Source organism: Sinohyriopsis cumingii, chromosome 15 (genome assembly GCF_028554795.1).
Source record: "Sinohyriopsis cumingii isolate HCF-2022 chromosome 15, ASM2855479v2, whole genome shotgun sequence".
Classification (NCBI taxonomy): Eukaryota; Metazoa; Mollusca; class Bivalvia; order Unionida; family Unionidae; genus Sinohyriopsis; species Sinohyriopsis cumingii.
This window is the reverse complement of record NC_142975.1, coordinates 57,043,703-57,061,756: the sequence shown is the minus strand read 5'-3', so window position 1 is coordinate 57,061,756 and position 18,054 is coordinate 57,043,703. Positions and strand designations below refer to the sequence as shown.

The following is an 18,054-nucleotide window of genomic DNA, read 5'->3' as shown; positions in this document are numbered from 1 at the left end:
CCAATATGTATATACCCGATTTAACAAAAAAAGAATTCTCTGATTGAAAACATGAATCACACACCCGTGAAACCTGTTTTTAAAGCTCATTTATTCATGCACACAATTACTCAATTAATAAATGCTTTATCAAATATTCATGAATATATACAAATTACATTATTGTTGGTCAGTAATTTTATTTTTTTGCATTTTTCTCTCTCTTTCTGAACTGCTCCATTGGCCAAGTGGTTAGAGCATCCACCCTGGATGCAGGAGGTCACGGGTTCGAACACCGGCTAAGTCATACCAAAGACTTATAAAAATGTCACTAACAGCTGCCTCGCTAGGCATTCAGCATTAAGAGGTTAGTGTTAGGACTGGTCGGCCTGGTGTCAAGATAATGTGACAGTGGGACATCATGATACATGCCTGCAACATGATGCCCCAGTGCTAGACATCACTATAAACTGCCACACTGTAGACATCATAGCGAAATGACTGAAAAATTGTTAAATGACGTTGATCTAATGTCCAATATCTCCAACTCAGCAGCCATCTTGAAAATCTTATTACAGATGGTAGTATCATCATGGAGCTGTCACTGAGTGACTTCTTATGATGTCTGGATGGTTCTAAATGAAAATTGCGCTGGTCAGACATCAAATATAGCCACCACAGTAGTGCTATCTTGATATCCCTCCTGGATGAATGAATGGTTGGTCATATTAGCATATGGTTTGCACTAAAGACATTTTAAGATGTCTAGCTGGTTGTAAATAAAAATGGTGCTGATCTGATATCAGTATAGCTGCCACAGTAGCCATCTTGAAAATCTTTTTATAGCTATTTCTATATGGCTGGTCACGTTGACTTGGTGCTTTCACCAAAAGACTTCTTATGATGTATAGTTGGTCCTATATTGATATGTTGCTCGTCATATGTTCAGTATAGCTACCATGGCAGCTGTCTTGAAAATCTTTTTATTCTACTTCTCCAAATGGAAGGGCCGTGGGTTTCCACCAGATGATTTTTTATGATGTCTTGCTGGTCCTTAATGAAATGGTGCCAGTGGTAAATCCAGTATGGTTGGCATGACTACCATCTTTAAAATTTTATTCTAACTATTTGCCCAGAATGCATGATTAGTATTATTTTGACAAAAGACTTTGAATATTTTCGATTTTGTCCAGATTGAAAGTGGAGTAAAGCTTACATCCAATATGTCCACCATAGCAGCTAATTTGAAAACCTTATTATCACTGAAAAACACGAGTCCATTCAAGGGAATTTCATTTCATACACAACTTTAAGACTAAATAAAAAGGTTTACAGCAAACTTATACTGATGTGGTGCTTTTTTTCTTTCTTATTAATGAAAAATTAGGTTAACTTACCATCAAAAAACCTCCATTTTGTAAATGTTGATATAAAATCCATCATACTCAAACATTACTACAAATTCCTCAATTCTGTAAAATTTGAGGATCCAGAAAGCTTCACTGCAGAACTGCTAAGTCAAGTATTTCTTCAAGATTCTAACTTAATATAATAAGATTAATAAAATTGGCAGAATTTTAAGTTTAGGTAATTGTTTTTATAAGTCAATAAAATTTATGATCTGTTACATTGTTTGCTTTGATTTTTTTAATTTTTTTTTTAAATTTCAGGATCACAGATTGAGTCAGAATTATATCATGCTGAATAAGGAGATAAAATGACTTCATTTAGATCTGGAATGTACTTTAAGAATTTTCAATTTTTGTTGCGAATTTTGTTATAATCAAACCTTATTTCAGTTGAGGGGGATATGACATGGAATATGAAACTATGATTGGGTAAATACATTTATCAGACTGGAACAACTTTCTGACTGGATACAAATAACAAAGGGTAAAGTTTTGGGTGGGTAGGACTTTGTGGAGACCAAAAAGTTGCTCTGCACCATTTTTATCTTTCTGATGAAGTTTTTGGTGCCTACTTCTAAAAGATTAAGAGGACATGAATTTAATTGTGAGGAAATTGTTTGCTCAGTTGCAATTACTGGTTAGCTTGGGATCAAACTGGAAGGATATCTTGTATCAAATTATGTGCCCTGGTAATTGTAAGCCATTTGAACAGAGTAACACAATAAAAACTTTGGCCTGTTCAGAAATGATCAAATCCTTCTAAATATATTAAAATATATTAAAATCTTTTTAATATATGTGATAGCTACATTAAAACATTCCATAATCAACTCCTGCAATCTGATTGGTTTAAATGTGAAAGTTATCTTTCCATATTACTGATTGACATGTATACATGTGGAATAGAGTCTGGCTGTTGGGTTAAAGGTTGTACCATATATACTCACAAGTCAAGTAACACCCAACTGCACAGACCCAGATATACAATCACATGTCAGATCTGGGTCTGTGCAGTTTGTTAAGAATAATCAGTTTAACAAACAACTGAAACCCTGTTCTGCTAGCAGATTACGCAGTGGTCTATGTTGTTTACTCGGCAGTGACTTTTTAGTTACATGCTGTTCCTCATTCTCGCACTACCATTCGTTTTATCATATGTACCCAAATTTCAAAAGATATAAATATATATAGCTGTTGATCTTCTAAGTGGTTGATTACTTAACTTCACAATGGCAAATAAATGACAAGGTAACAAGAAATTTCATATCAAAAGCAAGCATTGTTAGATCTGCATTGCATTTGCTTAACATACGTTGTGACTTTAGTATTTTCATTGCTTTGATTTCAGATGATCGTGATTTTCATTATTGTGTTTAGCCGAGTTACAACAATCATTTGTCAGACCTACCCACTTACATGTCCACACAATAATACCCTGAATTATCAGTTCAACAGAATTTTATAGGCAATTTTACATTGATGAGGCAATGGCTGAATTCAATTTTCACCACTCTATCGTTTAGCAGAAATATAGCCCAAATTACAGGTGCGATCACTTTCATTTATGCACAGATCATTTACTTCTAATTGGATTTCAGCCACATGATAAATATACACAAAACTTCGTATATGTTTTGTTATGAGTTATGGTGGAAAGAATGAGTTTGATTTTGGGATATGTTGAGCCCGACAGACTGAGACGTATTCCCCAGTTATTTCAAACAAGTTCTTTCCCCTGTCTCAGTACATAATATCAGTGCAGTTTTTAATTTATTAAATGCCTCCTTTTTTTATGCCTTTCAAATATTTCTAGCTTAATGAATGAAATTCAAAACAAACTGCTTTATACAATTTATATCTATGCACAGATGTCAAAGAAGACATCAAAGTTGTTTGAATCTGTGCATATGATATGGAATTATGGACTGAAGAGCTGTATCGAACACCAAAGATTAATTGGGCGTGTAATAATGGATGTGACCTTTTCTGAGTTTATCAGTGTCCTATCTTTGGAGTTATGTCTCCAGGTTGTTGGACCCTTTCACTTTCATTTCTGCACAATAACTCAGTTACTTTTAATTGATTTCTACTCTAAAATTGGTATGCAGCTTGATATTGACGAGATCTTGGACAGTGTGCATGCAACCTCTTTAGCAGAGTTACTGCCCCTGATTGTCAGATCCACCCACTGTTATTTGTCATTGCTGTACAGTTACTTCCCTTTTGGCTTCTAAGCAAGTATTTGTAATAGGCAGCTTGATATTTATGAAACTGAGTTTGAATGTCAGTGCCACATACATGTTAGGCAAGGTTTAGTTCAGTTTTTCAATGTTTTATCTTCATCATCAATTTTTACAGTTGTGGCCCCTGATTGTTGGACCAACCCACTTTTGTTTCCACACAATAGTTTACTTAATTATTTTTGAATTTCAAGAATGTTTTTAAATGTAGTTTTGTAGTATTTATATAAATAGCTTAAGTTAAATTTATTATCAGTTACCAGTGTAATCAAGGGTAACTGAATAGTCTTCGGTGCCTGCCATTACAAATTACTTACATCTCACCTCTGTCCTCCTGAGTTCTAGTCTTGGCTGAGCTAACATTGGGTATGTGAAAAAGCTTGTCAGTAGCTTCCCATCAGGCTGTAGTTCTTCCTGGAGCCTTTCTCCACCAAAAGTACTGGCTTGCATTTATAACCTATAATGTGCTGAAAAAGTCATTAAATAACACAAAACTAAACTTTCCTGTGTTAGTGAAGTTATTATTATGCCTATGATGAGGTCTAATCAAGGTTCATTTGTTAGTGTTCTACATCATTAGTAGTGTTTTATGTTACAGTTGTAGCCACACCTGCATCTAACAAAAAAAAATAGTTGACATCAATTTTTGGAATTTGCTTATGTCAGAAATGATTTCCAGTGTTTTCAATAATGCATAGAATAATATAATACAGTTTGTTGTTCATTACATCTCTTTCAATTATTACTTTTTCTCTGCAGGCTACGACTCGCTAAACTTAATGAAGAAATGAAAATGGATGACGTAATGGGAAATCCAGGTCAGTTTAAAATAAGACTTTCTTCAATAGTTAGACTTTGAAAAAGTGCTGCAAACATATATAAAACCCTCTTTGCTAGAGGAGATTATACAAGATGACTGCTTTCTTGGTTGAGCCTTGTAACGATGGAAGGAGCTCCATCTTTTAGCTTACCTGACCATATTGCAAGAGTATGGTAGTGGCTTGCATCAGTTGTCTATCATATATCAACAATTCATCAACAATTGCTTGTTACCACTCCAGATGAAACACTTGCTATGATTAAAATGTGATACGAGTTCAATTAATGAGCTATATCAGTGGCACAGCAACTTCAAAAGCAACCCCTGCAGTTGTATGGGGTGGGGGCCAAATTCCCATCAAACAACTTTTTATTAGAAAATGGCCCTAGATTTAGGTTTCTGTTGGGTGAAAGCAGCCAGAATTTATTATTTATTGTTATTCCACTGAACAATATCCATGCACACTGATGAGGCAAATTTTGCATCTGATCAGCAGACTTATTGTTACTTGTATTTCCATTTTTTACATGACTTGGAATATATACTCAAGATTTTGGAGAAGTTCAGTAATGAGCAAGATCCATGCATAATAATGAGGTGATCTTGCCTCTGATTGGCTGAAGTTGTCACAACTCATGATGCCATGTTTTTTTTATCAGATTTTGATCAAAGTTCAAATATGGGCTGAGGTTGTCACAACTCTGGATGCCAATGTTTTTTTATATCGGATTTGATCAAACTTCAAATATAGGCCAGATAAATCATGAACCTACTTACAAAATACAGGGTCATTTATTTAACCCATTTTCTCTTCCCATAAAAATACCCCAAATTATTGGCTGCTCTTTGTCGAACATGAAGAAAATCACAATTAAAGATAGTAACTGAAACTTTGATATTGCTCATGTTATCATAACTGGTGGTTAGTGCCTGGATATCTGATTCAACATCATGAAATTTGTACCTTTAATAAGAAGACTTGTAGTTTTCCAGAGAAAACAATTCTCAGGACGCTGTAAATAACAATGTTCAACAATATTTCTATCAATGAAAATGTCAATAATGCCTACTGATGGCAGTACTTTAAGAAATATATAAAGTTTATAAGGTTTGTCAAGTGAAATTCGTGCTTTAGTTTTATCATTTAGTTCAGTTTCATTCTGATCATCGTGAGTACAATATGCCCTCTTGTATTTGATGAAAAAGTGTTGATCTACGGTCACAGCTATGTATGTATTTATACTAGAAGATATATCAGATGTCACAGTTTGGGATCAAAAGTGACAAATTATAGCAAGAGAACCAAAGTGAAAGTATTTAACATAAATCAGTGATTTTTCCTTCTAATTTACAAAAGTGACAAATTATAGAAAGACAACCAAAGTGAAAATATCTAACATAAATCAGTGCATGAAAACCTTTGTTCACATATGGTTCCTAAGTTTGTTGTAAACTTAACGTTTCCAAATTGGACTTAGAGTTTGCTCAAGTATTAAAGCAGAAATTTCACTATTACTTACAATGAAATCATGGCATCAGTATTTTACTAACAATATTGTAAAAAAAAATATTTGTTTCAGCAATGATAGTTGTTGATTCATGAATTAAATGCCCCATATATTTTTTTAAATAAAATCTTGTTTTATTGTGAACCAACATTAACACTCAAATATATCCATATTCAGGTGTAAAAAGAAGTAATCTAATACACATTGTTTTCAGTGAAGATCTATTGGAGTAAGGTTTTCAATAATCTTTCAAAGGTTATATAATTTACACAGAAAAGTTGACAACTTCATAAGAAACAGTATTTTATTGACAATTATTCCCAGCATAAATATAAAACCAGTATTAAACAATTTACCCCACCCACCCCCATCTTCTTGTTGATGGCCAGCCTGGACAGCATCCCCTTTTTTAAATTTTATGAGGTCCCTCAGTAACTCATCATCTTATTTGGGGGCGCTCTACAAATATTATGAACTTCTGAGAAAGTGGTGAGTGTAAGGTGAAGTTGTTTACATTTGCAACATGCACAAGGGAGAGAATGTTGGTATACCTCTATGTTACTTTCATGTACTGTGGCTGAAATTTCATTGGATATTGTACCAGAGGAAATTGCAAATGATCTAAGCACACAGCTAACTAAAATGACTGCTCCCTTGAGCTACAAAAGTCAGCCTGAATTAATCTAAAGTACACTTTCTTTAGTAGCTGTTAAAATAGGGAAAATGAATTTTGCCAGACTAGACAATGACAGCTTCTGAAAGTGCAATGAATAAATTACAAAATATATAAAATGTAAAAGAAGTTATGGGTTCTTTTTTTATGATTTACCTATGAAGTCCAGGAAGTAAAAATGACCAAGTGGAACTAGCATTTTTTTGTTGAGAGATGCACATTTTAAGTAAGGCCAAGTTTTTACAGAACACATTCTACTGACTCAAATATCATGGACGACTGCTTGCATTGGGCTCTTAGATGTCCTGTCTTGGCCCCACTTGGACCTCTTGGGTATTTTTGGTGATTAAGATGATATTTTGAATATTTATGTATTTATACTAGAAGATAAGTCAGATGTCACAGTTTGGGATCAACAGCACTGATAAGAGTACCGATACTGTGGTGTTGCCTGAACATAATAGATGGACATAAATTTAATTATCTTGTTATCACATGTAAATACACTATCATTTATTTAGAAATCTTGTAATTTTCTTTCAGGTGATGAGACATTTAACGATGTTTTCCGAGACTTCTCAAATATGGCCTCAAATAATCCAGAAAAATTGAAGCGAAATCAATCTCAGAGCACGGTGTAATGGACTGGATTAAAATTCAAACAGAAAGTAGTGCAGCCTTGATACAAACAGAACCATTCTGATGGAGGAGTTTAGGTGGACACAGTTGCACAAATTAGACAAGTTATGAACTAGTCGTCATTTTTCTGAAAGTAGTAAGAATCAGTTGCAGAAGGAAGAAATTCTGGATCCATTCTACATATTAGGAACCAGTGAAACCAGTGAAATAAAGCTTTTGTGCAATATTTAATCGAATAGCTATGTGCCCTCAGTAGTGTAAATTACAAACTTGATATTCATTGCTTGCAAGATGAGTTGTAGATATTGCTTTAGAATCGGGGAACTTCTGCAACTATTCCTAACTGATTTTGTAAACTTTCTACTTATTTGATCTCAGCTATGTGGAAGAACAATACTTGTCTCATTGAAACATCAATACTATTTTGGGATCATTTTAATCACTTTAAATTCTGATTTATCAACATTCTCTCTAGCAAGAAAATCAAAAGAACGATTTTCATTTTTGTCTCAGTTTTTAGAATGTTGATTGAATTTTCATAACATTACATTGATGCTATACCCCACTTCTAGATTTAAAAAAACAAGAAGTTAAAATAGGGGCACCTGACAAAAGTTTTGACTTATAATTGAGTATGTATACATAGTATACTAAAGTGTAATGATAGTAGGAGACCCTCAGCATATATAGATTTATTTTTGTTGTTGTTATAGTCAGAGTAAAATCTTTATGCACTGACAGATTTGTAAAATACAGGTTGTTAAGAGGGAATGGATCTTGAAACTATTTCAAAGGAGCCCCAAAAAGATTACCACTCTCTCAAAATCTGGAATCTTTTTGTTTCTGTCATGTAAAAATGTTGAGACCAATAATACTGTGCTGCCCTTCTAGCTTTTAAGGAGTTGCTGTGTGTTCACAATTTTTTTTAATTATTCATGATTTTGTATTTGGTTACAAACCATGGATATAAAGACCCCAAAAACAATTATCCTTCTGTGGAAACATTATGACCCTTTTCCAGATCCACAACTTATTGATGAAATGTTATTTTTTTATAAAAAACTTTTTACAGTAGAATCTGTATTGAAAGACCACCCCTCCTAACAAAAAATAATGGTCTCAAGTGGTTTTCCAGAACAGGTTATAATGCTATAAAATCAACAATTTTAAGAATGGAAATTCAAGATGAAGGTACACATTTTTATTAACTAAGGACAATTTTACCTGCATTGCCTCTGTTTTGTGTCTCCTATTAATTTATTTCTTTTGATCTGTGTAGTTTTAACCAGTGTAAAAAAAAATCATTTAAGACTTTGTTACTGTGCATTTCATATACATTGAGTACTACTGTTGAAAACATAAACCCTGATCTGCCATCATTTAATGTGAGGGCAGATCTTTGTCTACTTTGTTTTTTTGTTGTACTGGTTACTTCTAACAAACTGCATTGACCCAAATAAGCCAGCGCATTATGTGATAGCAGATCTGGATCTATGCAGTTTGAACTTGGATTTGACTATATGTACTGGTCTGTAAGGTTTAGATTTCTTTTGCAAAACGTTTTGAAGATTTAATGTCATTTTATGTCTGAAGAGATTCGTCTGTTTTAATAGTCCCACTTCCCATAACATTAACCTGGAGAGTTAATTATCATTCTTGAAGTAACATCATTTGAAATCCAGGCTAGATATGGAAGCCATTGTATATCTGCATTTTGTTTATTATTTTACTCCCCCTATCTCGATTCCAACATCACACAGGGGCTACATTTAGGATTAGAAACCTTTGTTGTCTTCTATTCGTCATCATAAAACAAACCAAATTTCATCACTCTCACTTATTTAGTGTACAGGGCTCAACATTCTTTTTGGATCACTTTTTCAACATTGTTGTTGAATACATTAAATTTTGCACTGAACTCAATGTCTTTGAGATTTATGTAATTATAGTCATAAAATTATGATATATTCACTTTATAGGGTGACCTACTTTTTATGTTGTAGTGACTATGTTCCATTTTTGCATTGAACTTGTTTCCTTATACGCTCTTGTGTGAATGGCATTAAAATTTGATGGGCATTATTGTATTAGGAATATGAATCGGTATCCACTGTTATGGTCACAGTGACCTACTTTTATTGCTCTATTGACTATGTGCAAAGATTTAGGATTGTGCCACACAGTGCAGATGAAATGCAGCAACCCACTAAGGTTTTATTTTAGGTAACTTGTCATGACCAATTCTTTACAAATCTGTTTTGTGTCAGAATGAAAGGAAAGAAAACATACAGACCATGAAATATGTTATTTCACAAATGAAACAAAAACAGAGCATATATTAAATGCAAACAGAATACAGAATAATTAAACACAAAAGAAGTGCACAATGAAACATGAATACATTTCATATATAAATTAGAAAATCGTGTTTTTCTCAGCTCCTGCTAAATTTCCAGTCAACAGCATGGCTATCTAGAATTGGACACTGAAAACCAATTTTAAACCCTTACAACACATAACATAATTCTTGCTGAGGCATACACAAAAAAACTTTAAAAAGCCCACAGTTGATGTATTGACATACTCATTAGTGGTTGTATATATATGTATGTATGCATGTGTGTGTGTGTGTATATATATATATATATATATATATATATATATATATATATATATATAAATGTTACTTACATAAAATGACAAAAGAAATGAGAATTTCTCCAACTATATTTTAACACTTATTGAAATTGCCATTATATCTGAATTAATTTTAAATTCCTTGGATGTCATCTGCATTTAATGCATTAATGCATTTGCTATTTAATTAGAGCACTTTTAATATGACAAGATATGAAAGCTATATTTTGCTCCCTTTAACACTCTTGAAAAACAAAAAACCCAACTAAGTAAATGTATTTCTGTTTCATTCCAAATCAGTGAATACTAAAAGAATGTATTTCTGTGACCATAAAAAAATGAGATGATGAATGAATCAAAAACTTGAACAGAAACAAAATTAAGATTTGATAAAGTTACTCCTTTAAGGTTCTATAGCAAAACATACTCGTGCTTAATTAGTAACAGTCACATAATCATGCTTAATTAATAACAGTCTCATAATCATGCTTAATTAATAACAGTCTCATAATCATGCTTAATTAATAAGTCAAATACTCGTGCTTAATTAATAATAGTCACATACTCATGCTTAATTAATAACAGTCACATACTCATGCTTAATTAATAACAGTTTATTTTAGCATACAACCATAAACATAACAGTAATTTGTTGCAACAGAACAGTCAGTAATCCTCACTGAAATCAAGGCACTTGTATTTTCTACCTTTGCCTCAGTTGTAGTCTCTGTTTTTGTTCATTTTTATAATTTATAATTTATATTATTATTATCTTTTATTTTTCGGTTTTCTCTTTTTCTATACCCTACATCTTCCTTCACTTTTGATTACAAAAATCCATTATAAAAAAAAACTGTTTGACAACTCATGCGCAAATTCAACACCTGTACACAGTCATATATCAGTCTGGCATAATAATTAAGCTATATTTCACACTAATGAAAATGGTTCTACACAGACATCCAATATGGCCATCACTGGACATTTTGACTAATCCTCAGTGGATAGTTATATCTACATGGGGTTATATTAAAAGACTATTTAATATTATTGGTCCTAATTCAGAATGGTGCCAATTTGACATCTAATATGTCCATCATGACATCCATCTTGAAAATCTTGTTATTGCTACTCCTCCTGAATTGGATGGTGGTATCAACCTGTGGTTTTCACTACAAGACTTCTTATGTTGTCTGGATGGTCCTGCATGAAAGTCATGCCATTCTGACATCCAATATGGCCACCATCTTGAAACCATTGTTACCTGAACAGAAAGTCACATTAATGTGGGATTTTCACAATAAAAATTGTGCCGATCTGACATTTAATATGGCATCTACACAGTGGCCATTTTAAAATTTCGTTATTGCTCCTCCACCTGAATGGATGGTTGTATCAATGGTGAAAATGATGCCAATCTGACATCCAAAATGGCCACCACAGCAGACATCTTGAAAGTCTCTTTGTTACCTCTCCTGAATGGATGGCTGTATCAACACGAGTTTTCACTAAAATAAACTTCTTACATTGTCTAGTTGGTCCTAAAGAAAATGGTGCCAATCTAACATCCAGTATGTGGACATCTTAAAAATCTTGTTTTGCTACTCCTTTTCAATGGACAGTCATTTTGACATGACGTTTTCATCAGAAGAGTTCTTATAGTGTCTGGTTGGTCCTCAGTGAAAATTACTTGCCTTCAATATGGCTACCACAGTGACTATCTTAAAATTGTTGTTATCTCTATTCCTTGAAAGTGATAGGCTATGTCAACATGTGGTTTTCTCCAGTAATCTTAGTGTGATACCTAGTTGATCCGAAATTGGTGCCAGTTGTACGTACAATATGGCTGCCACGATGACTCTCTTAAAAATCTTGTCACTACTCGCCCTAAATGAATGACCATTGTGACATGGAGTTTTCACAAAAGAATTCTAAGGATGTCTACTTTGACCAGAATTAAAATGGTGCCAAGCTGACAACCAGTATGTACACCACAGCAGCTAATTTGAAAACCTTGTTGTTGCTGAAGTATATTAGAGATAGTTTCAGCACTCAGCACTTAAAGGAAGAAATGGTCTTATTTTGCATTTCTGAAAATTCTTTTCACGCAGTAGAGTATCAGTCCCTTCAAGGCAATCTTATTTTTCTTTTGCTTTCAAATAATACCAAATATGTTTGAGTAAATAATGACTCAAATATAATTAAACAACAGTGATAATAAACTGCAAGCAGGAATCAAGCATGTTCATGAGTAATGGCATGACCTAGCTCTCGTGTACCTGTGCTCAAATTCATTCAGCCCTGCATGCATGGCAAAAAAGGATGGAACATAGTTGAAAGAAAGGGCTGGACAAGCCTTCATTAATGTAAACTTCAGGGCACAACAGTTTCAAAGTTTTAGTCGGTGACAGATTTCCTCTTGATAACCTAATATGGTTTTTCAAACCTGTATTACCTGGTAGAACCAAAATGATTGAATTTCATTATTAAATTCCATAACCAGTTAAAGCGGGCCCAATGTGGCCAAGTTTTTTAAAGCATTCTTCTTTACCAATCAGCCATTTCTCCTCTATCTTTGTGGGTTCAAATCTTGGGCTCAGACCATTTGGGTAAGTATGAAAGCTTGCCAGTAGCTTCCCATAGATTGGTCTTTCTTACCCTAGTTTTCCCAGATTCTTCCTCTACCATTTATACTGGATGTCATTCATAGCATATCATGTGCTGAAAAATGGCATTAAACCTATATAAAAAAAAACAACCAGATGAAGTGATATTGCTTATTTGCATATTTGGTGGGATTTTTTCTATATTTGAGGGTGTAGTGTTGAGATCATTTCAATCATTTCTGAGAGAAAATATGCTGTGTCTTTCAAATTTTCAATATATATATTTAGTGAGAAAAAACTCAGAAAGACACCTGATAGACTTTATTCAACATATATATAACAAATATATATCAAGGATTTATCTAATACTCATTTGATTTTTCTTTGCTTTAAATATGTATACATGTGTACATGAATGTTCATAATTATATTTTTAATATCTGTTTTTCTCTATGCGTAATATTAATATTTATACATGGCCTGCATACATTACTGCTCTACTTCTTTTACCATATACATTTCATTGTATTGTTAGTTTTTCTTAAGGACATGCTGAATGAAAAAATGTTAGTCAAGACAAAACCAATGCATTACTGTATATACTCACATATTTTGGGTCCATTTGAAAACAACATAGACCCTAATCTGCTGCTGCATAATGAACAGGGTTCTTCAGATTACTACTAACATACTGTATAAAGCCAGATTTGCCAGTGTATTATGCGACAACAGATATCGGCACATGCAGTTTACAGTTGGATCAATTTTATATGAAAGAATATTAAGGTAATTGTCATATCGTGTTCTTTAATGATTTTCTTTTGAAAATTTCACCACTTTATTAAGGAGTTTGGCTGAATCAGAGATCTTAAAATGAAGTTACAGTATAACAATTTGAATTTATACAGGTTAAATGGTAAAAATTAAGTTTTATGTCATGTCTGTGATGAACCATGTTAGAGGGGATGCAGTGATAGTCATCTGATTTGTATTGAAAAATCCTTTAATTTGAGGAGTTAACTTGAAAACAAAAGTGGGATAAACTTTGAAGTACAAGAGACACATGACACTGACAATTATTTAACATTCATAACTTTCACATGGTGTAACATCCCTTTGCTAAAGTGGCACAGTTACGTGATTTGCTTCCACTTCTGTGCCATTTATGCAGTCATAAGGAAAGTAAGAGATGGAGAAATTTCATTTATTATAAAGTACTCATTGAAAACTGTTATTAGCCCTTGGAAGTAAAACTGTGTGGGTCTATCCAAACCATCAATCTCACAACTATAAGTGTAAGGGTTCAGATCATACCATCTTGTAAGCCCAGGTTGGTTACCATGGTATACTGTTGTCAAGTAACTTATTGTGCTGTAAAACACCAAACCAAACCCAAGTCTCTTAGTGAGTCGCTGAAACAATAAAATCCCAAGTCTTTTCCAGAATGAAATTGATGTTTTAAAGGTTGCTTGTGGCCTGTGCTGAATAGAATCAACATATCTTGGCATAAAAAGCACATTTTCTGGCTTAAGTTTTGAGACTTTCATAACATCCAAATTACAGTTTAAATTAGTCACCTGATCAGTGCATAGCAAACACCCAAGCAGCCCTTGAAGCTAGTAGGGGCCCAAAAATCCCGTTAAACATTTTTTTATGGGGCCTCAGAATTAAGTCTTGCTTGAAGAAGGACGGAGGTCAAGAATTTCTTCTAGACAAATGCATATGATTATGTGCTAAGACTTGGAATGTATCAATAGAAACAGGGGCCCGGAGTGGCCGAGTGGTCTAAAGCGCTCTCCGTTATGGATCACTGCCATCTCACCTCTGTCTGCGCCGGTTCGAGTCTCAGATTCAGCCAATGTGGGTATGTGAGAAAGCTTGCCAGTAGCTTCTCTTGGGTGGGTGGTTCTTTCTGGGTCTTCCTGGGTTCTTCCTCCACCATTAATACTGGCCGCCATGTATAGCCTATCGTGTGCTGAAAAATGGCGTTAAACCCCACAACAACAACAAAACAACATCAATAGAAATAAGTATAGGTGTAACGAAACGAAGATAACTGCATATACATCATGTTTTAATTTTACAGAGTAGATATGTTACCTTTTTAACACATTCTGTAACTGCATACTCTCTGGGATGAAAAAATAAGAATTGACTGAAGGAGTTTTGTTTCTTGTCCCCTTTCTTAATTGAAAATGATCAGTCCAAATCAAGACAGTAGTATACAAATATAAATTTGTTAATATCTGTGTTCCTTTTAAGAAAGAGAATCTTATTTCTTAAAGAATACATATGCCTCAGCAGATTAAAAAAATATTATTTACAGTGTTAGTAAAACATCGTAGTAATTCAACAGTAAAAAGCTGGTGAAATTGTAAAACTTTAGGAGACACATTATAGCTGAATTCATGTTGCAGGCAGTATTACAGAATGTATTATAGCCAAGTTAATAATTTTGCCTAACATTTAGCCTGTAGCTGCTGAAACCAATATGCCTTGGGGTATGGTAGTCACACCAGAAACATGCCTTTCTACATTCATTTCAGTGCTTTTCCAACTACATCCAATCCCAAATGTCTCTTGTGATGTATATGCATGAAATATGTATGCAGCCTATTCCAAAAATAATAGCAAATCTACCCATCAGAACAGTGCTTCAAGCTAGGAGACATCTCAGGGTGTTACGACAAGTGATCCACAGATGATCAGGAAAGGCAAATGTTGTAAAACTTTTAAGTGAAGTTTCATTTATTACTTGACTTTCATTAAGAGAAACATGATTGGAAAACATGATTTCACACAAATGGAAATGGTCCCTTTCCACAGAACCTTACATGAGAAGTTGACTACTTAATAAAATGGTTTCAAGTTGTCCCATCGTACTGTTCTTAGTACCCTTGACAGAAATTTCATGTTTATGCAGTAAACATTTGCCACTTTATTTTGATATGACTGACATTACAGTTGTTTTGGTTGTTTGTTCACACTAGGAGTGTCATTTGTGCAGTTTCCAAATCATGTGATTTAGTTGACTGGTCATGAAGCCGACCAAGTGTTGGAAACAAGTCAGCATACTAAATTTGCAATCAGTTAAATTAATTTTGTTTTCTGCAAATGATCCTTCCAAAACTACTCATAAAAATTCCAGACTTTTCCCAACATTTTTCTCCTGTTTCTCAATTGTGGAGTAACCCTGCATTCTAGCAATCATTTAATGTGTTAAATACAGAATAATGCACCAAAAAACTTGGCTTCAGATTGGTAATTTGACCTTTGGAACACATCACCAATATATATTTAAACACAAACACATTTTGTGTAAGAGATGACAGAACATTTAATTTTCAAATCAATTTTGTTCCAAAATTTGTGTAAAAACTTGCTTTAGTTGTCAACTTCTTGGAGTTGGACTGTCATATTTCGCCAAATTGGACTCTAAAGCAATACAGATTTATTGATATTCAGTTATTTTCTATATTGCAATATGTAAATGTTGTTTCTTTGTTAATGTTTAGATGTCAATTTTGTGTGCATTTCATTACCATGATATGTAGGTATGGACTGCATTTGTTTTCAGAGGGAAAAAGTATATCTCTATACAAGACAATGCACCACATGTAGGAACATTATGGATGTATTTTCATAAAATATACATGTATATTTAGTCCAAATACATGAATAATATCAATGGATTTTTTCATGTGTCTTTTCATTGTTGTTTATTGTACTTATGGTCTGACTTACAAGCTCGATATGTAAAAATGTACATGCATGTAATTAAAACTGATGCCTTAATTTGCAGGTGTGATATTAATGTTGGCATTTTAGATTTTAATTATAGTGTACATATTTATGTTGTAATTTATGTCTGTAAATCTATTTGTTATAAATTGTTTCATGTAGTTGTTCAGCCTTTTCCATATGCTAGAAGAAAAGATATTTGTTTTGTTTTCTATAGGAGTTGCCATTTATTCTGCATTGAATTTTGTGTATAATCTGTGGGCCTTTCTCTGCTTGATCTATAAGAAGAATAAAAAGGAATATTTAGATAGTTGAAAGATAGAAAAATGTCATTGAGCTGCATAGGGTTTGGAACTGAAGTTTATACAGCTGTACTTGCAGTAAATAAGGTGTTTGTGCACTTTACAAACTTTTAAGATTAACATGATGTTTACCATTGGAATACCAAACTGTTTAAATATGCATTTTCCAACTTGAAAATAGCAGTACATGATTTTTTTTGGACATCTTACTGAAAACTGGTCAAACTTACAGAAACTAATCAACTGCCTTACTGAGACGATTTTGTTAGGGCTGGCAGGTCTGGATAAGAAATTTGGATAACTGAGTCAATGGTTGATTTCAAATTGTGATTTTGGTCCCGAGTGGCCCTGTGGTCTAAAGCACTCTCTGTTATGGATCACTGCCATCTCACCTCTATCTGCATGGGTTCGAGTCTAGGATTTGCCCAGTGTGGGTATGTGAGAAAGCTTGCCAGTAGCTTCTCGTGGGTTAGTGGTTCTTCCTGGGGTTTTACCGGGTTCTTCCTCCACCATTAATACTGGCTGCCATGTATAAGCCTATCGTGTGCTGAAAAATGGTGTTAAACCCTACAACAACTACAACAACAATTTGTGATTCTGAAAATTATGCTGCAGTACAAGTTAGCCTAAATAAAGTGATATAAAAAGTAAGTTATCTAATTTAACCAATTTTGGATATCCTTGACCAGTTTAAGTGCCCTAAATGATAGAAAATAAACAAAGATCAGGGACATTAGCATATATTGAGTGGGGCAGCTCTCTTTATATTTGACCTCTCTTTATATTTATTTAGGGATATATAGTCTCAGCCACATCCATCCATCACCTCAAATCACACGTCCTCGGGCTTTGTTTCCAAAACTTTTGAAGGACTTTATGGATAAAGATCAACCAAGTTTTGTATGGTGCTTACATAAAGATCTAAGTCAAGCTTTATAACATTTGACAAGTTATAACCTGTGATTAAAGTTTGTGCATTTGATTTGTTTTTTCCTGTAACTTTTGAGCAACTTCATGAACTGAAATCAAATTTGGCATGAGGTTTTACAGTGAAAAGACCAAGATCAGGTTCAGTTTTCACTTGTTTCAAAATGACCGTAACATTCAATCCCAGATCAATAGGTCTGTTCCTCACTTCAGGTGCAATCGCTCCACAAAACTTTGGTCAAATTATGTAGTCAAGATCTGACGTTATTATGCAAAAACCATTTTCCTTTAAGCCACAGTGAACTTGACCTTTTGGTCAGTCATTTGGCTTTTTTTTTTACAAAAAGGGTTAGCCATCCACAAATTTTGATGATGGTAAATGGTTAACATAGTTTTTGTGCAGAAAAATTTTTGTAAAAATTTTTTCCATCAGTGACTTTGAACTTTGACCCTAAAATCAAAAGATTTCTTCCTTTTTTCCTTAAGTTCAAGTTGTTCACAAAACAAAATTTGGTAAAAGTTGTTTTCATAGAACTAAAATTAATGTGTGGAAATGGGAAAAAAAGAATGTAC

At 33.6% G+C, this 18,054-nt stretch overlaps 1 protein-coding gene across 3 annotated transcripts in view; it reads left to right on the top strand.

Annotated features, from left to right (window-relative positions):
* Nucleotides 1-14,838, top strand: part of LOC149781851 (arf-GAP with coiled-coil, ANK repeat and PH domain-containing protein 2-like) — a 211,292-nt gene extending 196,454 nt beyond the window's left edge. For all 3 annotated transcript variants that reach the window (XM_089936039.1, XM_089936038.1, XM_089936037.1), the window contains 2 exons: nucleotides 4,388-4,446; nucleotides 7,173-14,838. In XM_089936039.1, the coding sequence (XP_089792165.1) occupies nucleotides 4,388-4,446; nucleotides 7,173-7,270 (157 nt within the window). In that variant the 3' untranslated portion in view covers nucleotides 7,271-14,838. The remainder of the gene's footprint in view (nucleotides 1-4,387; nucleotides 4,447-7,172) is intronic.
* The last annotated feature ends 3,216 nt before the right edge of the window (nucleotides 14,839-18,054 follow it).